Source organism: Nerophis lumbriciformis, linkage group LG07 (genome assembly GCF_033978685.3).
Source record: "Nerophis lumbriciformis linkage group LG07, RoL_Nlum_v2.1, whole genome shotgun sequence".
NCBI lineage: Eukaryota > Metazoa > Chordata > Actinopteri > Syngnathiformes > Syngnathidae > Nerophis > Nerophis lumbriciformis.
This window is the reverse complement of record NC_084554.2, coordinates 19,655,211-19,679,101: the sequence shown is the minus strand read 5'-3', so window position 1 is coordinate 19,679,101 and position 23,891 is coordinate 19,655,211. Positions and strand designations below refer to the sequence as shown.

General features: G+C 39.6%; 1 protein-coding gene across 1 annotated transcript in view; it reads left to right on the top strand.

Moving 5' to 3' along the window:
• The window catches only part of sspo (SCO-spondin), a 302,516-nt gene that overhangs the window by 27,670 nt on the left and 250,955 nt on the right, over positions 1 to 23,891 (top strand). The window contains exons 12-15 of the mRNA XM_061964637.2: positions 14,555 to 14,816; positions 19,558 to 19,762; positions 22,321 to 22,415; positions 22,496 to 22,752. Coding sequence (XP_061820621.2) covers positions 14,555 to 14,816; positions 19,558 to 19,762; positions 22,321 to 22,415; positions 22,496 to 22,752 — 819 coding nt within the window. The remainder of the gene's footprint in view (positions 1 to 14,554; positions 14,817 to 19,557; positions 19,763 to 22,320; positions 22,416 to 22,495; positions 22,753 to 23,891) is intronic.

The following is a 23,891-nucleotide window of genomic DNA, read 5'->3' as shown; positions in this document are numbered from 1 at the left end:
CGTGAGTGCGCAATGTTCATATAGGAACTTCTGATCCTAATTCAGACTCCCAAATTAGAGCTCCCGTTTTCTTATTGATTTCATATGTATATTTGTATAATGTGTGTGTTCTGAAATAGGTTTTACATGCTATTTTGTTATGTTTAGACATGGTTATATAAGTTAAGCTCTCAGGAATGGTCAATGAACATTTCAAGTACAGTAACTTAAAGCTGCTATATAAGAAGAAGAATATGAAGAAAAGTAAAGTATTTAAATGAATGTTGCTAAATTGTGCATTAAGTTAAAGGTGAATATTCCTGAGAAAGACAAGACAGTGAAATAATGTCTAATTGAGCACTATATTGTATGTTTTGGAGTGATGATGTGGATATGTGAAAATATATGGCAAAGGCATACAGTATTGTTATGGTAATTATAACTCCAGTGATACAGTAACAGTTTAATGATAGTTTATTGAGTGTTTTGATGAAAATAGAGGTGAAGATAAAGTAAAAGACATTGACATACAAAGTGACAAAATATATGGGAAATTAAGTGAATTGTGGATTTGTAAATTCTGTTAATAAATTCTGACGAGAGCGACCAGTCTGTGACCAACTGAAACGTTCTGTGTGCTTTTTTCCTCCAGGTAGCCAGGACAAGCAGTCAGATAATATTGTCCTGTTATACAGGAGGAAAAAAGCACACAGAACGTTTCAGTTGGTCACAGACTGGTCGCTCTCGTCAGAATTTATTAACAGAATTTACAAATCCACAATTCACTTAATTTCCCATATATTTTGTCACTTTGTATTATCATGTCAATGTCTTTTACTTTATCTTCACCTCTATTTTCATCAAAACACTCAATAAACTATCATTAAACTGTTACTGTATCACTGGAGTTATAATTACCATAACAATACTGTATGCCTTTGCCATATATTTTCACATATCCACATCCTCACTCCAAAACATACAATATAGTGCTCAATTAGACATTATTTCACTGTCTTGTCTTTCTCAGGAATATTCACCTTTAACTTAATGCACAATTTAGCAACATTCATTTAAATACTTTACTTTTCTTCTTCTTATATAGCAGCTTTAAGTTACTGTACTTGAAATGTTCATTGACCATTCCTGAGAGCTTAACTTATATAACCATGTCTAAACATAACAAAATAGCATGTAAAACCTATTTCAGAACACACACATTATACAAATATACATATGAAATCAATAAGAAAACGGGAGCTCTAATTTGGGAGTCTGAATTAGGATCAGAAGTTCCTATATAAACATTGCGCACTCACGTCGCCATTTTGTATTGATTAATACAGCTGTGCACCGGATTCATTCACAAATACAAACTACAACTCACAAACACTTTAGAGTTAGGCTCCACCATCAGAATGTGTACTTAAACTTAGAAAAAACATGGATATTATTCAGTGAGTTGTTTTACCAAAACTAACCTGTTATACAGGAGGAAATAAGCACACAGAACGTTTCAGTTGGTCACAGACTGGTCGCTCTTGTCAGAATGTCAAGACACTTCCGGTCTGTAGGTGATCGCATTCAATTGGGAAGAAACGCCCTGCTGCCCCCTACTGACCAATGTGAATATTGATAAATGTGGAATGACAGCTCCAAAAACGAATTCAAACCATAAAATAAAATAAATATATCAACACAAAAATGTGACACATTATGGGTGGGTCACACGCTCCCCGACAAAGAAAATGACTCCCGGCATTCAAAACAAAATACTCTTTTCAATACACTTTTTTTTTTTCAAATCAAAACTTGTATGTTAGTATGCAAAGGAAGGTACAATGTATGGCATCATGACGGTGTATGGCAGTGTTGGGTATAGTGTGGGATAGGGTGGGTAATGTGGTGTTGGGCCTGACTGTATTCCCCATGCTGGCAATGTCTGCGGCCCACAAAGTCCAATATTGTTGACTGACCCAATTGACTGGTAGGATGGCTGACCAAGAGACTCTTAAGTCAGTGTCCTGGGTGGTCTCCTGACTCGCACTGGTCTCCTGACTGAACCACACTGAGAGGAAGTAGGACTGTCCTGGTTAGTGTCATATCTGGGTTGGCAATGTTCATTTTCAGCATTCTGTTCATATTCGTGTTCACTGGATTGTTCTTGCTCCATCAGTTCAGGTTCCTCTGCTGTGAAGCTGGGAGGCTGTCTGTGCTCTCCTGCTTGTGTGGTCATCCTTGCTTGTTCATGTAAGAATGGAGAAGTAACATGGTTTCTATTAGGCACATGGGTGGTTGTTATATTTGACCTTTGTGACTCGGCTGGCCTTGATACTCTGAGCCAGTACTGTGGTCTTGGGCCATCTTCATCAGAGTCAGATGAAGCACTGCCTTGGAATGTCTCTCTCTCTGCATTCCTTTCAACCTGACTCCTATTCCTTTGTCTCTCTTTAGTCGGTGCTTGGTTCTTTGACTGTTCAGCCACACTCACAGGTAAGTCGTTTACAAGGTGGAGGAGATTCCTATGTAGAGTACGGACTTTGCCACCACATGTCTCTGGAGACACTTTGTAAACAGGGCTGTCATTTATTTGTTCCTTAACAATGTTTACCGTTTGTTCCCAGTAGGACCTGAGCTTTCCTGGGCCTCCTCTCTCACTCATGTTGCGAACTAAAACCCTGTCACCAGGCTGTAGAACAATCCCCTTCACATGAAGGTCATATCGTCTCTTGCCTCGTGCACTGGACTGCTGACTGTTCTCAGATGCAATGCGGTAGGCCTCTTTCATTCTCACAGCCCATTTGTCGGCATACCCTTGGGGTGTTTCACCCTCCTCTTCAGAGGACAGACCAAAGAGCAGATCAACAGGGAGGCGGGGGTGGCGCCCAAACATGAGGTAGTGAGGTGAGAAACCTGTGGCCTCGTGTCTAGTGCAGTTGTATGCGTGCACCACCTGTGGTAAATGATCCTTCCAGTTGCTCTTTTTCTCCTCTTGCAGTGTTCTCAACATCTGAAGCAACGTCCGATTGAATCTCTCGGCAGGGTTTCCCTGTGGATGGTACGGGGTTGTCCTGGAGTGTCCCACCCCAGACAGTTGCTGAAGGGTCTTAAACAGGGAGTTCTCGAACTCTCTGCCTTGATCATGGTGCAATTTGGATAAAAAACCAAACCGAGGGATGAAGTCATTAAATATTTTCTCTGCAGCTGTTCTGCCTGACTTGTTTCGTGTTGGATATGCTTGGGCAAATCTGGTGAAGTGGTCTATGACTACTAAGATGTATTCGTATCCACCCTTGCTTTGCTCCAAGTGCATGTAATCGATAGACACAAGCTCAAGAGGTGCACTGGTCATGATACTGCCCATTGGTGCTCTATCATGGACCACAGGTTTCTTTTTCTTGATACAGGGGCACTGTTTTGTGACATAAACCTCAATGTCCTTTTTCATGAAGGGCCAATAGAAACGATCTCTTGCCAGCCCAATGACTCGCTCTGATCCTAGATGAGCCATGTCATCATGGAGATGCTTCATTACAAGGGGCCGATATTCAGAAGGTAGGACAAGCTGCTGTCGACCCCCTGCACTCCTGTACAGTAGGCCACATTCCATATACAGTTTACCCCACTAATGCATGAGTCTTTTCACAGGGCCACCTGCTTTCTTCCTGTCCTCATTTGTCAGTGCTGTTTTTGTCTGTTTCAGCTTGATTATCTCACTGATGGCTGCATCCTGCCTCTGAGATCTGATTAGTTCACTTTGGCTGATGGTCGGTACTGGGGACTTAACTTGAGACTCTGAACTTTGGGCCAGGTTAAGAGAAGCAACATAGGCAATGTCATACCTTTTTGCAGCCTCACTTCCTTCCCAAGTAGCATGTATTGCATCTCTGTCGAGCTCTTCAGTACACTCCTCAACATAACGGTTTATGTCCAGTGGGAGACGAGACAGTGTGTCAGCATCCACATTGACTTTTCCTGGCCTATACTTTAGGTTGAATCTGAAGTCAGCAAGCTCTCCAACCCATCTGTAGCCTGTGGCGTTCAGCTTTGCAGTACTCATCACGTATGTTAGTGGATTATTGTCTGTATACACTGTGAAGGATGGGGCGTAAAACAGATAATCCCTGAATTTTTCACATACCGCCCACTTTAAGGCTAAGAACTCCAGCTTTCCAGAGTGAAAGTTATAGTTCTTTTCAGCGGGGGTCAATGTCCTTGAACCATATGCAATGACTTTCAGCTTTCCACTCTGTCGCTGGTACAAGACTGCACCGAGTCCCTGCTGACAGGCGTCTGTGCGTAGTGTAAAGGGAAGTTCAAAGTCAGGGTATGCTAGTGTAGGTGGGTGTGACAGGATGTTAATGAGCTGCTCGAGGATGGTCTGGTGACAATCAGTCCACTGTATGGGGGTCTTTGAAGGCAACTGTGCTCCTTTACCTTTCTTTATCTTCCCCTGTGTTGCATCAGGATTTCCTTTCACTTGTAGCAGCCCATATATTGGCTTAGCGATGCGGGAGAAATCTTGAATGTACATCCTATAGTAACTCAGAAAACCTAACAGTTTACGGACATCCCCCACTGTAGTGGGTCTTTTCTCCCTCAGTGACATTACAGCCTCAATGTCTTTTGGGTCTATTCTCACCCCATTAGCTGACACTAACCTCCCCACATACCTGACCTCTGGTTTGAACAACTCACATTTTGTGGGTCGCAGCTTGACTCCATAACGTTGCAGGGCTCTCAGGACACGACGCACTGCATCGACATGATCAGCAAAGGTCTTGGAGTAGCAGAGGATGTCGTCAAGGTAAGGAATACAGCAGTCGTCACGCAAGGTGACAAGCATCTCCTCCATGCTGCGTTGGAAAGCAGCAGGGGCATTGCTGAGACCAAACGGTATTCTCACCCACTCATATAGACCCCAAGGCGATATGAAGGCTGTCATGTGGCGGGATCCTTCAGCTATGTAGCCCTGATGATAGGCTTTGCCTTGGTCAAGAATGGTGAACCAGCTGTGGCCGCCCAGGGTGTCCAAGAGATCCTGGATGCGAGGCAGTGGGTGGCGATCTGGCACTGTTTTCTGGTTCAACTGTCTGTAATCAATACACAGTTTTAGAGATCCATCACGTTTTCTGACACAGACAACAGGTGCTGCAAAGGGTGATTTTGACTTGACGATCCAGCCCTTTGCAAGCAGCTCTTGGATGTACTGTTTGACCTCTTGATAGAGTGGTTTGGGAATGGATGAATATGTTTTTTGGACTGGAATGTCATCTTTCAGACTGATGGTCATATGGAGGGTTGGGATGTTCCCAATGTCACCATCATTGCGAGCAAAAGCTCCTGATTCCTCCATCAACATTTGTTTCACCTCCTCTTGTTGATCATCTGTCAGATGACTGACATCCACTGGTGGGTGCCACAGGTCTGCAGTGGGTGGGACCTGATTAGAATTGGGGGGAGGTGAGGAGTCAACAGTGTTAACATGAATACTCTTATGGTCACTGTGGGGACTGTCTGTCTCTATGACTTTGTCAATGGGCTCAATGATGCCTAGGACTGTGAAGCTTGGCAAGGTCACATCATGTTGGGAGTGGTTTGACACTGGAACTTTAATGAAACACCTGTCTGTCTGGTGAATCTCCATTAAGCCTGCTCCAATGCTCAATGACTCCTCTGTCAAGGTTGGGTTCAAACAACACAAATGACTCTGAGGGGTTGATATTGGCTGGAACCCTGCACTTAATGTGAACTACCTGACCTGAACAAATTGTGACCTCTTTGAAACCCACTTTTACAGCAGCATTTACCTCTTTTGGGGAGTTCTGAGTCCGAATAAAACTCACTATGGCCCCAGCACTAACATCATCAATCTCCATGGCACCTGCAAGGAGGTTAGACAGAATGGACATGAGTTTAGGCCGGCCTTCATTACTCTTAATGAGTTCTTGGATTACATTAAAACCAACTAATGGTCTGTCTAGTTTCAGGCAACTCACTAGGAAGGGTACACGGATGGATAAGTCTGGATCATCATTGCCTTGCAGGTTTACCACCACTTCAACCCATCCGTCGTAAGGCACTTCATCACCCGTGACTGCCGAAACATTCAGCTCATTGTCCAGTAGCTCACAGAGAGGTCGAATATCTTGGCTAGGTAGATACTTGTTCTTCCACGTGCGGTCAATTAGGCTCACATTGGCTCCTGTGTCCAGCAGGACAGTGACAGCGTAGCCACCCATACTACATTTCAGCAGGGATTTGCGGCCAATGAGTGGGGCTACTAGCTTGCATGGCTGTGAGGTATTTTGAGATTGTATTGTGTTGGCATCACTGATTTTAACTGGCTTTTGTTTTAGGCCTGTTTGGGGTTGGGACATGGGTGCAGGAGCGGTCAAAGGTTGTCCCTCTGTCTTGACCGCACCCCGTTTCCCGACGGTTTCTGTTTCTTCAAGCACCCAACTGCACGATGGCCTTCTTCTCCGCATGCGAAGCAGTGGTTGCAATTTGGATTGGACTGGGCGACACATTGTGTGCAGCCATAGGGTCTCTGTGTCTTTCTCTCAGTTCTGGGTTTTTCAGGGTCACAGTAAGAGGTTGGTGTACAGCGCTGATCTGGTGCATGAGCCTGTGTGACCAGCTGTTTCAGGGTCTCCATTGCCTGGGTCAATGCTTCAACTTGGGAGCTAAGTCTCTGTATTGTGTCATCTTTATTAACAGTGTTGACTTTTACCTCACTCTTAACTTTCTCCTCAGGTTCAGCCTGGGTGCTATGGGCCTGACTTACTTTGCGGGCAGAGCTGCGACCAAATCTGCGCTTTCTCTCACTTTCCTCTGTGGTGGTCTTTATCACCTGTCGCAGCAAAGCTTCATCAGATACTGTTGGGTCAGCAAGGAGAGGCTTGAGCTCACGCCTGACATCATCATACTTCTCTCCTATTCCCTGACATAATGTGTTCAAGAATATGCACTGTATTGTGGAGGTATCATACTTAACTACTGAGCTTGTTTGTTTAGTAGTGAACATAATCTTTTGTTTGAGGCCAATCATTCTATACAAGAATTGCTGTGGTGTCTCATTTTCATATTGCTTGGCACACATCAAGTCCTGAAAGAGCTCTGTGCATCCCTTCTCACCTAGGTGTGACTGGAGGAAGCTTTTGAGTTCTGTGACAGTCAGGTCGTCTTTGTTTGTCAACATATCTCTGAAGTTGCCAGGTTTGATTGTACGGAGCACCCCCCTAATGACCTCACCCTCAGTGTGTTTCTCTCTGAGACCTTCATCTATTTGTTTGCATAAGCTGTTGTAGCTGAGGTCAGGTCAAATAAGGTCACTTATTTGGCCCCCATGTATCCTGTACTCTTTTCGCTGGAGATAAGCAAGATCTTGTAGGGAGACCAACCTCTCTGAGGTTTGGCGTTGTGTGGGTTGAATATCACTATGGTGACGTGGCTGGCTGCCAACTTGTGCTGGGGTTCTTTGAGTCATTAGGGGGTCATTTGCATCATGGTTGTTCAGGTGTGGGTCAGTTGTGGTTGTCAGGCCAGAAGATGTGATGGGAGTCACACATTCCTGTAACTTCCTGCCTAGTTCTTCATACATGGCTTGTAGCTGCTTCATATCTGGTGTGGTTGTGTGGGTGTGTGTACTGGGGTTAGTGTGTGGATATGTAGTATCACCTGAGCGTGTGGGTGGTGCATTTGAACAAGATGGCTCATCATTTGAAACAAAAACAGGCAATTCAAAACAATCACGTTTTTTGATAACCTTCAATATTACATCATTCAATATCATCAAACGACCAATACCCTCATCATTAGAATTAAACAGATCATCAGATTGTATAAAGGAAAGGATATGGTCAATGCAGCTTTCTTCATCGGTTAAGCTCAGCTCATCTGTGCCTGGATGATCAATTCCGATGGACATCGCAACCTCATAGGCTTCGGTGCCTGAGAGATGGTATAGTTGCTTTTTGATGCTCCATAAGAGTTATTTTCGTCCTTCAGACATGGCCTTAGCTGCAGTGATGACACCTTGCTTCTGTCGTCGCTCTGCGGCCACTTCACCTCGTCTCTGTAGTCGCACTAAGTCACTGTAGTCGCACTGCAGTCTCTGTAGTCGCTTTGGCTCTATGGTCGCACGTCACCTCTGTACTGAAGTCGTACTGTAGACACACCACCTCTGCTCTGTCGCTGCACCGCAGACACGCCACCTCACTTCAGTAACGTGCAGTCACTCTGGCCTTACGGGTTCATATATATATCACTGGATCAGCAACCGTCAAACCATCAATGGCGTTGCCGATCCCGGACGAGCCCCCAAATATCTGTTGCAGGTCCCAGGTAGCCAGGACAAGCAGTCAGATAATATTGTCCTGTTATACAGGAGGAAAAAAGCACACAGAACGTTTCAGTTGGTCACAGACTGGTCGCTCTCGTCAGAATTTATTAACAGAATTTACAAATCCACAATTCACTTAATTTCCCATATATTTTGTCACTTTGTATTATCATGTCAATGTCTTTTACTTTATCTTCACCTCTATTTTCATCAAAACACTCAATAAACTATCATTAAACTGTTACTGTATCACTGGAGTTATAATTACCATAACAATACTGTATGCCTTTGCCATATATTTTCACATATCCACATCATCACTCCAAAACATACAATATAGTGCTCAATTAGACATTATTTCACTGTCTTGTCTTTCTCAGGAATATTCACCTTCAACTTAATGCACAATTTAGCAACATTCATTTAAATACTTTACTTTTCTTCATATTCTTCTTCTTATATAGCAGCTTTAAGTTACTGTACTTGAAATGTTCATTGACCATTCCTGAGAGCTTAACTTATATAACCATGTCTAAACATAACAAAATAGCATGTAAAACCTATTTCAGAACACACACATTATACAAATATACATATGAAATCAATAAGAAAACGGGAGCTCTAATTTGGGAGTCTGAATTAGGATCAGAAGTTCCTATATAAACATTGCGCACTCACGTCGCCATTTTGTATTGATTAATACAGCTGTGCACCGGATTCATTCACAAATACAAACTACAACTCACAAACACTTTAGAGTTAGGCTCCACCATCAGAATGTGTACTTAAACTTAGAAAAAAACATGGATATTATTCAGTGAGTTGTTTTACCAAAACTAACCTGTTATACAGGAGGAAATAAGCACACAGAACGTTTCAGTTGGTCACAGACTAGTCGATCTCGTCAGAATGACAAGACACTTCCGGTCTGTAGGTGATCGCATTCAATTGGGAAGAAACGCCCTGCTGCCCCCTACTGACCAATGTGAATATTGTAAATGTGGAATGACAGCTCCAAAAACGAATTCAAACCATAAAATAAAATAAATATATCAACACAAAAATGTGACACATTATGGGTGGGTCACACAATTTCTTACAAAATTGCCTACCGTATTTTCCGCACTATAAGGCGCACCGGATTATTAGCCGCACCTTCTATGAATTACATATTTCATAATTTTGTCCACCAATAAGCCGCCCCGGACTAAAAGCCGCGCCTACGCTGCGCTAAAGTGAATGTCAAAAAAACGCTGCGCTAAAGTGAATGTCAAAAAAACAGTCAGATAGTTCAGTCAAACTTTAATAATATATTGAAAACCAGCGTTCTAACAACTCTGTCCCAAAATGTACGCAAATGTGCAATCACAAACATAGTAAAATTCAAAATGGTGTAGAACAATAGCAACATAATGTTGCTTTAACGTTAATGTCACAACACACAAAATAAACATAGCGCTCACCTTCTGAAGTTATTCTTCATTCGTAAATCCTTCGAATTCTTCGTCTTCGGTGTCCGAATTGAAAAGTTGGGCGAATACGGGATCCAAAATGGCCGGTTCCGTCTCGTAGAAGTCATCGGGAGTCAGTGTCGCTGTTGTTCTGTGAATCCTGCCTTCCGGAAAGCTCGGACCACAGTTGTGACCGAAATATCTGCCCAAGCATTTATGATCCACTGGCAAATGTTGGCGTATGTCGTCCGAGGCTGTCTGCCCGTCTTAGTGAAGGTGTGTTCGCCTTCGGAGCTGTGTGAAAAAAGCCACCCGGCCTCTTCGCGTAAACTTCCCTTAACCACTCGCTCATCTTTTCTTCATCCATCCATCCCTTCGAGTTAGCTTTTATGATGACGCCGGCTGGAAAGGTCTCTTTTGGCAAGGTCTTCCTTTTGAATATCACCATGAGTGGAAGTTAGCATGGCAAGCTAGAACCACAGTGAAGGATGACTTCATTCCCTGTGGTGCGAATATTCACCGTACGTGCTCCCGTTCCACAGTGCGGTTCACAGGAATATCAGTTGCTGTGAAATACGGTAGTAATCCGTGTGCGGATGGAGAGATTGCGTCTTTTTATGAACCGGATCGCTTATTAGGAGCCATTTTGTGGTCTTTACAGATGTAAACAGGAAATGAAACGTACGGTGATATCCGCGCGTTTTTTCTTCTTCTTCCGGGGGCGGGTGAAGCGCTTCCTTTTCTATGGGGGCGGGTGAAGCGCTTCCTGTTCTATGGGGGCGGGTGCTTTCCTTGGCGGTTGCTTGCGTAGAAGAAGAAGCGCTTCCTGTTCTACCGGGAAAAAAGATGGCGGCTGTTTACCGAAGTTGCGAGACCGAAACTTTATGAAAATGAATCGTAATAAAGCGCACCGGGTTATTAGGCGCACTGTCAGCTTTTGAGAAAAATTGTGGTTTTTAGGTGCGCCTTATAGTGCGGAAAATACGGTATTTTAGTAAAGACATACATTTGCACATCTTCCTGACCCATCACTGACTGGGATTCCATCAAAGCGCTGTCGGTTGCCAGTCCCGCATTAATTCTGCCCGTCACTGGGGACAATAAGTTAAGTTAAAGTTAAAGTTAAAAATAAGACTCTTTAGCTAAATTTTCCACACTATTCTTTTATCTGTGGCAGCAGATATTTGTTTTAATTATGTGGTTGCAGTGTAGCTTTTACATAGAGTAAAAAAGTAAGACTTAATTAAAAAGAATACAAATAAAGAAATATTTAAATAGAAATAATTTAAAAAAAGCATCCGTACATTCATAAATTGACATTTCACCGGGCCCTCAACGTGTGATCTGCATATAAGGAGGGACGGCCCTGCGGTCATTTCATTAAAAAATGGCTCTTTTTATGTTTTGACACATTTTTCATACTATCAGGCTTTTCACCTCACAGACCATAAAAGCTGCAATTGGTTTATTAAACATTACTTCCTTTGTGTACTCAGCTCTGGCAGAGGGCATATAGCTGAGTAGTGGTGTCTTGATACAACGTCTTCACCTCTGATACGATACCAATATCGAGCTGATACAATATCAGCATGACGAATCATACTTTTAATATTTTGTAGAGTGCAATTTTACAAACGTAGAAAAGTGCTGATCAAGTGAGATGTTGTTGTGACCATGTGCATGTTGATTAAAAGTGCTTAGTAAAGTCTGGAATGGACTGTTTGCTATTTACTTATTTAATATGCATTCATTTCAGTTTGTCCTTGGTGTGGTGTAGTAGGGAAGCAGTCTTTGCCATTAATTTGATAGGGTCAGTCTTGTCTTTTGTCCTACAAAGGTTTTGTACTGTTATTATTTTAATTATTACACATCAGCTGATTGATTGTAACGTGCATCTTAGTTGTACCGGTAGTTTTCATTACCAAATTTGAAGGTGTTGAAATCGCAATGTAAAATAACTCATGCTAATCAGTACAAAACCCAAAACCAGTGAAGTTGGCACGTTGTGTAATTTTGTAAGTAAAAACGTAATACAATAATTTGTAAATCCTTTTCAACTTATATTCAATTGAATAGACTGCAAAAACAAAATATTTAATGTTCGAACTGAGAAACTAAATTTTTCGGGCCCAGCGAAGCGTTTCTGGGTGTGTTGATAAATGGCTTTTACCTTGCATAGAAGAGTTTTAACTTGCACTTACAGATGTAGCGACGAACTGTAGTTACTGACAGTGGTTTTCTTAAGTGTGGTGATATCCTTTAGACACAGATATCGCTTTTTGATGCAGTACCGCCTGAGGGATCAAGGATCCGTAATATCATCGCTTACGTGCAGTGATTTTTCCAGATGCTCTGAACCTTTTGATTATATTACGAACGGTAGATGGTGAAATCCCTAAATTCCTTGCAATAGCTTGTTGAGAAATGTTGTTCTTAAACTGTTGGATAATTTGCTCACGCATTTGTTCACAAAGTGGTGACCCTCGCCCTGCCCTTGTTTGTGAATGACTGAGCATTTCATGGAAGCTGCTTTTATACCCAATCATGGCACCCACCTGTTCCCAATTAGCCTGTTCACTTTTGGGATGTTCCAAATAAGTGTTTGATGAGCATTCCTCAACTTTCTCAGTCTTTTTTGCCACTTCTGCCAGCTTTTTTTGAAACATGTTGCAAGCAACCAATTCCAAATGAGCTAATATTTGCAAAAAATAACAACGTTTTCCAGTTTGAACGTTAAGTATCTTGTCTTTGCAGTCTATTCAATTGAATATAGGTTAAAAAGGATTTGCAATTTAGAAATTACACAACGTGCCAACTTCACTGGTTTTGGGTTTTGTAGTATGTATATGGCATATCCACTGTAAATGAGCATGGAGCTAGCAAATTTGTTTTAATGCATTTATTTTACTGTATGTTGGAATGTCACAGAAGTTATTCTGTATCCCATGTAAGTTCCCAGCAGGCACATGTTTTTCAAAACTGACTTTGAAACAAATTTGCAAAATAGTTGTATTTTTAAATTGAGACAGCGGAGAAGTCCAATGTTAGATCCACGTTGTTGGTTGGGAAATGACCATAATTCAATGGTGAAATCAATGTCAAAACCCAACAATGATTAAACGTTGTCAAAAAGCATGTTGTTCTAACGTTATGATTGAGTTGCACATTGTCAGGACCTAATTCAACAAGTTCTCAATGTTGTTTTAATGTCTTGTGCCTGCTGGGTTATACTTTATTTGTTTGTGTTCACTTTTACAGTGTTTTGAAGTAAAGGGTTCTCAAACAGAGACAACCTGTTATATGTCTGCTAAGCAAGCAAGAAGAGACGTTAGGTTAGAACGAACTGCTCATATCCGAGTTATTGTATCCGATATTTCTGATGCAGGTCAACATTGGTATCGATATCGGATCGGGACACCAGTAAAGCTAAATCCACCTATGTGAATGACCTATCAGATTTCTGATCAACCTTTACAATAACTGTTGTAACTCATCGATTAGATCCAGCTGCAATAACACTCCCCCTGTCTCTTTAATAACCCTTGTTCACCAGCAGAGAAAGTAAGCCTGCAAGCTAAATAGTAGACCAGAGTTGTGGTCGCTCACTGAGTTGACTTCACACGCGCCACCCTGAGAAAGAGCTATAAAAGACGACCTGGGCTCATTTTAGGCACATTTTTGAAACACGATACACGAAACTGCAAAAATGAGAAAAATGGAAATATGAAAAATGTTACAAGAAAAAACAGGCAATTTTGTTATTACTGTAATTACCAACAATAACGAGGACTGTCAAAGTTAACACATTTGCTCATGCGATTAATCACAAAAAATATAAACAGATTCATTACACAACATAAGCACACATGCTTTTTTCCTTAAACACGGATAGTTTTTTTTAATATTAAAATATTTTATATAAATAATTTCTCACCAGATTTTGAGCAAATAAATGATGTGCATTCAAGTAAAACATAAAAAAATTATTACGACATTTGGGCAATAAAATATCGGGGTCTTTTTTAAAAAAGTGTATTCATCATGCAAGTGAATTGTATTTCTGGTCTCGTCATCCTCGTCCGGACAGAAGGGTGACACGGCATTGTGGCTGGATCAAAAGAGACGTCGGAGACGCTTTACTGAAACAAAAGTTGCTTTATTACAAGCGAGCGTAATAATACAGGACTGCAGTTCCCTGAAGGAGGCCAGGTCAAGAAAAATTAGGCTCTCCTAAGTGGAGAAGCCAAACCATCAGTTTTTATATTACTCCTTTCTGTCTCTGGGTGTGTGTGCTAAGTCAGGAGAGCGCATCCTGACCATAAAAGGAGATGTTCGTGTGTAAGTGTCTGGAAAACAACTGCTTTAAGTCATAACTCAAATGTTGGCGTTAAGCTAAACAGGTAGTCTTTTCTCACGGATATGGTTTATCACTTTTGCATCCCGAAGTCCCAATTAAAGCCTCTTTTCCTACGAGAAATGATCCAATCCACCTGCGAATATCAAACTAAAGGGCCTTATCTATTTATGTGCTCAAACTGAAATACCACTATTTAATTACACTTAGTGGTTTTCTTTCTCCAAGGTGAATATAAACATTCACCATATGTACAACATAATATGAGTTAATTAATTCACTTCACAAGCAAATAAATTACTTAAAAACAAACAAACGATGAATTAAAAATCACAAGTGTGAGTTTAATGTTCAATCTTCAATTTTTCATAGTTTGTCAATTTCTGACCCTGCATGAATAACAATCCACTTTCTTCGTCCTTTTAGTCGTCCAGTGTTCTGGCGGTCAGGTGCATCAGGAGTGTGGTCGAGCATGCGGTCGCACCTGTTCCGACCTGCAACAGGGCTGGGGCTGTGATGATGATGATGACGATGCTGCAGGTGGTCTGTGCATCCCTGGTTGCCAATGCTCTGCAGGGCTTGTGCAGGACGACCAAGGCCAGTGTGTGCCCACAAGCATGTGCCCCTGTGTGCAAGGAGACCAGACTTATCTACCTGGAGATGTTATGGTGAACAACTGTAACACCTGGTATGTTCCAAAATAACCATATACACACTACTTACTGTTTTTTTTTCAATTTCGAAAGAACCAATTGTAAGTCAAAAATAATTGATACAACATTCAAATACAAACCCCGTTTCCATATGAGTTGGGAAATTGTGTTAGATGTAAATATAAACGGAATACAATGACTTGCAAATCCTTTTCAACCCATATTCAATTAAATGCACTACAAAGACAAGATATTTGATGTTCAAACTCATAAACTTAATTTTTTTTTTTGCAAATAATAATTAACTTAGAATTTCATGGCTGCAACACGTGCCAAAGTAGCTGGGAAAGGGCATGTTCACCACTGTGTTACATGGCCTTTCCTTTTAACAACACTCAGTAAACGATTGGGAACTGAGGAGACACATTTTTTAAGCTTCTCAGGTGGAATTCTTTCCCATTCTGTTGTTCAACAGTCCGGGGGGTCTCCATTGTGGTATTTTAAGCTTCATAATGCGCCATGCATTTTCAATGGGAGACAGGTCTGGACTACAGGCAGGCCAGTCTAGTACCCACACTCTTTTACTATGAAGCCATGTTGATGTAACACGTGGCTTGGCATTGTCTTGCTGAAATAAGCAGGGGCGTCCATGGTAATGTTGCTTGGATGGCAACATATGTTGCTCCAAAACCTGTATGTACCTTTCAGCATTAATGGCGCCTTCACAGATGTGTAAGTTACCCATGTCTCGGGCACTAATACACCCCCATACCATCACAGATGCTGGCTTTTCAACTTTGCGCCTATAACAATCCGGATGGTTCTTTTCCTCTTTGGTCCGGAGGACACGACGTCCACAGTTTCCAAAAACAATTTGAAATGTGGACTCGTCAGACCACAGAACACTTTTCCACTTTGTATCAGTCCATCTTAGATAAGCTTAGGCCCAGCGAAGCCGACTGCGTTCTGTGTGTTGTTGATAAACGGTTTTCACCTTGCATAGGAGAGTTTTACTTGCACTTACAGATGTAGCGATCAATTGTAGTTACTGACAGTGGGTTTCTGAAGTGTTCCTGAGCCCATGTGGTGATATCCTTTACACACTGATGTTGCTTGTTGATGCAGTACAGCCTGAGGGATGGAAGGTCACGGGCTTAGCTGCTTACGTGCAGTGATTTCTCCAGATTCTCTGAACCCTTTGATGATATTACGGACCGTAGATGGTGAAATCCCTAAATTCCTTGCAATAGCTGGTTGAGAAAGGTTTTTCTTAAACTGTTCAACAATTTGCTCACGCATTTGTTGACAAAGTGGTGACCCTCGCCCCATCCTTGTTTGTGAATGACTGAGCATTTCATGGAATCTACTTTTATACCCAATCATGGCACCCACCTGTTCCCAATTTGCCTGTTCACCTGTGGGATGTTCCAAATATGTGTTTAATGAGCATTCCTCAACTTTATCAGTATTTATTGCCACCTTTCCCAACTTCTTTGTCACGTGTTGCTGGCATCAAATTCTAAAATTAATGATTATTTGCACAAAAAAAAAAAAGGTTTATCAGTTTGAACATCAAATATAATAATAATACTAATAATGTTGTCTTTGTAGCATATTCAATTGAATATGGGTTGAAAATGATTTGCAAATCATTGTATTCTGTTTATATTTACATCTAACACAATTTCCCAACTCATATGGAAATGGGGTTTGTACATTATGAATGAAAAGGAGCAGAAATAAGTATAAACGTAGAATAAATGCCCTCTTTCAAAACAAAAATACAATGGCTATTCAATTCAGAAGACTATTAAAGCCATATTTCTATTTCATAACACCTTACTCAATAACACTACAGTAAACATAATGATCATGCCTGGTATCGTCTGTCAAATATTAAAGATTTGTGTCCTACTTCAGTATGCTATCAAGGTTAACTCGTAATAAAGTAATTAGCAGTGATTCAATTTTTGGAAATATTTTATACACCAGAATGGCTGAACAAAAATGCTATAAATTGAAATATGAATGCCTAAAGAACATGTCCTAAGCAGACAAAATCAAGCCAATCCAACACTTTAAATGTCCTAAAATATGTTTGATCCTGATACTGATGTGTGAGGTAAACCAGCTCATTTCCCAAAGCTGATTTAATTGCCATTAAAAATAATTCTAAAGCTTTGTAAAATATTTTAATTAAAAATTTCTATCCATATTTTTTCAGTGACTTTATATAAAGCAAGCAAAGAAGCATTTAGTAGTGGTTGTCATGTGACTGTCATGTGACTATCCCAGAATAGGACTTTTCCAAGATGGCTGCCTTGCAGCTAAACTAATTTATTTCCAGATGTATTTAGTTTTTTTAATTGAAACTCAATTTAAACCTATTGAACAATATTAATGCTTTAATACATTGGCAGATATTATAATTGAAATCGTCTAACTACGTTTCATGTCATGTGATAGTCATGTGACTATCCCAGAATAGGACTCTCCCAAGATGGCTGCCTTTCAGGTAAACTAGTTTATTTCCAGATGTATATTGTTTTTTAATTGAAAGTCATTTTAAACCTGTGATGTTCACCAGAACGTAAGGTATTTTATTTTGAAGTCCCGTTGCTAGACAGGAAGTACGCGGAGTCGAGTTGCTACTTGACTAGGGATGTATGCCAGTTATGAGATGCCGCCGATGCGTTGTTATTAAAGTTATACGAATTCAAGGAACCAACTCTCATTATTTCTGCAGTCACCAAAATGCAAGAATATTACAAAACCTACTTAACAATATTAATGCTTTAATACATTGCCAAATATTATAGTTAAAAAAAATCAAACTACAGTGCTTGTCATGTGATAGTCATGTGACTATCTCAGTATATTCCCCAACATGGCAGAGTTTCAGGTAAGCTAGCTCATTTCCAAATGTTTATTTGTTAACCATTTAAGGTAATTCGATATCCATTTAACAATTTGAATACTTTGAAATGATGTCAAACATTATAATTCCAGAATTCAGTCATATAAAACAAGCTAGTAAACATTTAGTGGAAGTCACTCTACCAGGATATTTCCCAAAATGGCTGAGTGTCTGGTAAACGAGCTCATTTCCTGAATCATGTTTATTTATTTATTTTTACCATTGAAAGTCATTTTAAAACCATTTAACAATTATAATCCTTTAAAAATGTCTCAAATATAACAATTAAACTCACTATATTTATTCGTTTAATTCACAGAACACAAGCTAGTAAAAGGTCACGTTTGGTTTTTAGCCTTAAAAGTGCAATGGACAGTCTGATGTATAAATTCAGAATACATACACAAAAAAGTGTCACATTGAGTTGTTTTAAAATAAGGAATACATTTAGCATGAACAATATGTAACAGATACAAAATGAAAAATGATAAAATATTGAAATGAGCGTATTTTGAGGAAAATATATATGTCACTCCCATCCATCTACTACAGTAAAACCACAGAACATGTAAATAGCATATCTGGTATTGTAGTTTTACCTTTAAAATAAAATACTGTTAAAAACACTGTTGAAAAAAAGAGACCTGTAGGGATTCAGCAGCCCCACCTGGCTGTAAAGAGTCATGTGAGACAATGCACAACATCAGGCACTGTACAGGATGTATCATGTTTGTGCTTACTATTGGAGTAATCAATACTACTTTATGGAGTTATTGATCGTACAGAGGGTAAACACTAGGGGTGTGGGAAAAAATCGATTCGAATTCGAATCGCGATTCTCACGTTGTGCGATTCAGAATCGATTCTTTTTTTTTTTAAACGATTTTTTTAATTTTTTAACAATACACAGCAATACCATAACAATGCAATCCAATTCCAAAACCAAACCCAGCAACACTCAGAACTGCAATAAACAGAGCAATTGAGAGGAGACAAACACGACACAGAACAAACCAAAAGTAGTGAAACAAAAATGAATATTATCAACAGCAGTATCAATATTAGTTACAATTTCAACATAGCAGTGATTAAAAATCCCTCATTGACATTATCATTAGACATTTATAAAAATAAAAAAATAAAATAGTGTCACAGTGGCATCGCATCTCATAAGCTTGACAATATTTTCACAAAGATAAAATAAGTCATATTTTTGGTTCATTTAATAGTTAAAACACATTTACATTATTGCAATCAGTCGATAAAACATTGACCTTTACAATTATAAAAGCTTTTTACAAAAATCTACTACTCTGCTTGCATGTCAGCAGACTGGGGTAGATCCTGCTGAAATCCTATGTATTGAATGAATAGAGAATCGTTTTGAAAACGGGAAAAAAAATCGTTTTTGAATCGAGAATCGTGTTGAATTGGAAAAAAAAAAAAGATTTTGAATCGAGTCGTGACCCCAAGAATCGATATTGAATCGAATCGTGGGACACCCAAAGATTCACAGCCCTCGTAAAAACCTATCTTACAAACACAATAATCATTGTACAACACTGTTTAACATAGCGATGTACACTATAGTATAGTACAGTACTGTATGTTACTTTCACCTGAGGACCAGAGTTGATGATTCTACGATTGTCTCAACTAATCGTCTCAGGTGGTGTGAGAGCTCTGATGAAATCTCCCTATGATCCTGCACTTTTTCTACAGGATAGGTTGATTTCATTGCTTCTCTTCACCACACAGCAGCTGCGATCATCACTCAGAAAGCAATAAAAAAAAAGTAATATTTGGAAGCAAAGTGTATTGATTAACAGTTTTGATGGTTCCTCATGTGTCATTGACAGTGTGTGTGAAAAGGGAATGATGAACTGCACAATGGGCCACTGTGAAGAAGTCAACACGTGTCCTGGATCTCTGATCTACTCTCCACGTTCCTGCCTTCTCACCTGCTCCAGTCTGGACCCTCCCAGTCAGCAGCAAGGCTCGGGCCTCCTGAGCTGCAGAGAGCCGCTGTCTGGCTGTGTGTGCCCTCAAGGAAGTGTGCTCCTGGTAGGTGGACGTACTTTTAGGGCCTGATCTACTAAAGGTTTGCGTTTACTACAACATCTGCAAACTTGATAGCACATGCAAACCCGATCTACTGAATGTGTGCAAAGTAGATTGCATCTGTTTCGTGAGCAGAATGAGGCGTGCAATCCGTTTTGTGTCTGTCTTTATTAATATGCAAAATATATGCTGATCATCAAAACACTGCGAGGTGAAGATGTAAATATATTAGAAGCACGAGCAATGTGATTTATCAACGCTCACCATCGTTTTGGGAGCTCTATTTTTCGTTTTATTTAGCACGTTTCAAAAGGACGCGCAAACTGCCTCAGTTACACACACGTTGGACAGAGAATCTTTCGTCATACCTGTGCGTTTCAACATATTTGGATGGTCAGAAATAAAGAAAATATTAGACACATTGTCTATTCAGCAACATCCTTTTATAATTTCATAGCTGCTGGATGACTTAAGGAGCTGATTAAAACAAATTCAATTGATGCATTTTGGTGTCATTTAACATATTTGAATGACATTTGTTTTTTCACATAGAATATATATTAGTATCATAAATCCTATATGATAAAAACTTGTTGAAGTTTGCATTTTTTGCATCTTGAGCACAGTAGTGCAGCCTCCCTACCATGCACCGTAAAAGAAAAAAGAATAAAACTGTCAATGTAAATGAACTGCAGAACTGCTTCTAAAATGCCCATAAAAAGTGGTAGATGTCTCCTGCATGTTAGAAAACATAGCACAATGCCACAGGTGGGCGCATGATAACATAGACGTGCAGTAAATGAGTGTCTCTGTGGTGTTGTATTGTATTGTAACTGCAAAAACCTAATTTAAATATGGCGGTCTGCGCCACTTTTCATTGCACACGCAATCATAGTAGATCACACGCAACACTCCCACTAATAGTACACCCTAGTTTATAGATTGCACACAGTGTGAGATATTTGAATCTTAGTAAATCTGGTCCTGAGTCGCATTGATCATTCTCTTATCAAGGGGTCCTATCCTGCATTCTTAACTTTCCAGACTTATGTTTAAAATGCTGTACTCTTGGTCTACAAGACATGGAAATCAACTTACACCTGTTTCCTCTTCATACTCCTCCTAAAAGAATATTTGCAATCTTTGCAAGCAGTAATCAATAGATTATGAATACATATGATGATATAAATAAATGTAGCAATCAAAATTAAACGCAATGTAACAAAATAAAAATAGAAAAATAGTATACAAATATATGAAAAGTATTTAAATAAAATTACAAATTAAAAATTAAAATTGCTCTGACAAGTGCAATTTATCCAAAAAGTCACTCAGGTAATTAAGTAACAGAGTAAATGTACACCTTAGTACTCATCTCTGCTTGCCATGTGAGTAGTTTTATTTCAGGGTTTTTTCATGAAAATGTTTTTCTTGAAATACAATTTTTTTTCTCGGAAATGGCCACCAGTAAGTGTTTTTGCAGAGTTGTATATCTTCCCACGTTCTTCCCATAAAAACAAGTAAAGGGCAGCATTGTGAAAATTTTATTATTTTATTTTTGGAGCACTAAAGACCTACCCCATTTTTTTTGTTTTTTTTTCTTGAATTCAATGGTGTTTCTTACCTTCTTTATCAAAGTGCTGGTGTTAGCAACTTTCTTTTGTTTTATTGTGAATTAATCTGCAGTTGTACTCAACAAAAAAGTACGAAGACTAAACATGTGAGAATCTTTGTTTGACACTACATTCCACAAAACGGCATGGTCGACTTTGTTACATTTATGTTTGGCCATACAAATATTAAGATGCTATAAAAATACCGGGAGAAGCTTTTGCCGAGAAATTATTTTCAAAACCGATTCCTATTAAGAGTGGGACATATGAAAAGTGAGGTACAACTGTGTTGTTTTAATGGCAACATACATTCTCTGTTATTTACCCAGCATGTTTTCTTTTTGTGAGAGTATTGCTCCAAGAGATTGAAATTGCAGAGGGCAATACTAGGAATACAGTAGCAATCCAATACCAAGTAAATACAGGGCTAGTCTCGCCGATACTGATACAGATACTTTTGACTTGAGACGTCATGATCGTTGGATCATTTTGGAAATTTGCCTGTAGTTAGTTGATTTTGAGAACACAGGAAAATATGTTATGCAAATAAAAATATTTTTTAGAACTAAATACGATCTAAAACAATGTTCTGTAATAGCAAATATATAGGAAAATAATTCCTTTCTACTTCACTCACTTGTTTGAGAAAAAATCACTATTGCAAAATAACAAAAAAGCAACAATACAACAAAAATAATGAAGGAATAATAATATAACACACATAAAAATCTTGAAACCGATCATCACACATAATGCTGGTATCGATCCAATACCAATACTCAGCTTGGTATCAATACTATAAATATTCAGATCGATACGCCTACCCCAAGTGATGTTTCATATTTTAAATACATAAAATGATGTCGGTTCAACCCTGTACATTAAATAATTCTTACATATTGCTTTCCAAATCAAAACAACGTTTTGTGCATTGTGTTTTTCATCCAGGGTGATCAGTGTGTCCTCCCAGCAGAGTGTCCATGTCGCCATAATGGCCGCCTCTACTACAGCAACGATACCATCATTAAAGATTGCAACACCTGGTAGTCTCACACTCGCCATTCCATCCTCACCTACACACATTCTTATCTCCACTGTTCTTGTATTTGATTGACTCTGGCAGTGTGTGTAAGGAGCGCCATTGGCACTGCAGCCAGTCTGCCTGCGCTGGCATGTGCGTGGCTACAGGAGACCCTCATTATGTGACCTTTGATGGCCGCTACTTCTCTTTCTTGGGCGACTGCCAGTACGTGCTGGCGCGGGAAACCGGTGGTTTGTTCAGCGTCACAGCAGAGAATGTGCCCTGTGGGAGCACCGGGGTCACGTGTACAAAGTCTGTTACCCTCAGCCTGGGGAACACCATCATACACCTGCTGAGAGGTAGGAGACACTCCAATATACTGTACATTTATCAGTCCCTCCAGGATGTCGCTGTTTTGCAATAATTCAACCAATCCCTGCAAATTATGCACCTCGCAACTACAGTATGTCCAAATCCTGCAACTTCCTTGCACATTTTTGCCAATCAGCGTTATTTTCACTATTTAAATTTGTCTGATCAAAACTCGTTTTTTTTTTATGTATACGGTGCAGAAACAACGTGTAACAATATCAACTATTCATTGATCAAACGGCACAAATGTCTGCCTCCTGCGTAGCTCAGACCTACTTCCTGTTCCTGTTTTTGGCATTAAGCCATCTGGGTAATGTAGTATATAAACATTTACTTCCTAGTTTACACATATTTATACATTTATTCAACCATGCTAAGACAATTAAGAACATAATTTTATTTGCAATGCTGAACTAGCAAAGAGGCAGCATTTACATGTAAGAGATGTTGAAGTGTGATGATGATATCTTATTATCTCTCATGAAGCAACAAACATTTGTGCTGTAGATTTATCTCAACATTTCACAAATGCTCTTAACGTGTGGGAGTAAATGTGTTGGAACTTAAATGAATGTTTAAGATGGACGAACACATTTCAAGCGTAAAACATACATAAAGAATGTCTGCAACTTGTGGACAACAGAGCAGACAACGGACAATAAGGAAGCCTTTGGGGGAGTTTCTCTCTTTCATTATTATTATTACTATTATTACTGCTAAAGAAATAAAACAGTACAATACTTTCACAAGGAGCTCTGAGTGTGTGCTTTTACTAGTGCAGGGGTGTCAAACTAATTTTAGCTCAGTGGCCGCATGGAGTAAAATCTGTACACACGCGGGCCGGACTATTAAAATCATGGCATTAAAACTAGAAAATAAAGACAACTTCAGATTGCTTTGGCCAAAAATACAACAAATACATTCTGAAAATATTACTAAAAAAAATAAAGAAAAAAATACTGGCAGTAAAGTTTAGATCCATGAAGGAAAGGAGAAAGTGAATGAATGTTTATAACTGAATACATTTACATATGCATAAACATTTGTTTTCTTTTGTATAATTTTTGTAATAAATTAAGTAACATTTATGACAACTTTTTTCCAAAACCCAATGTAGCATGTGAGA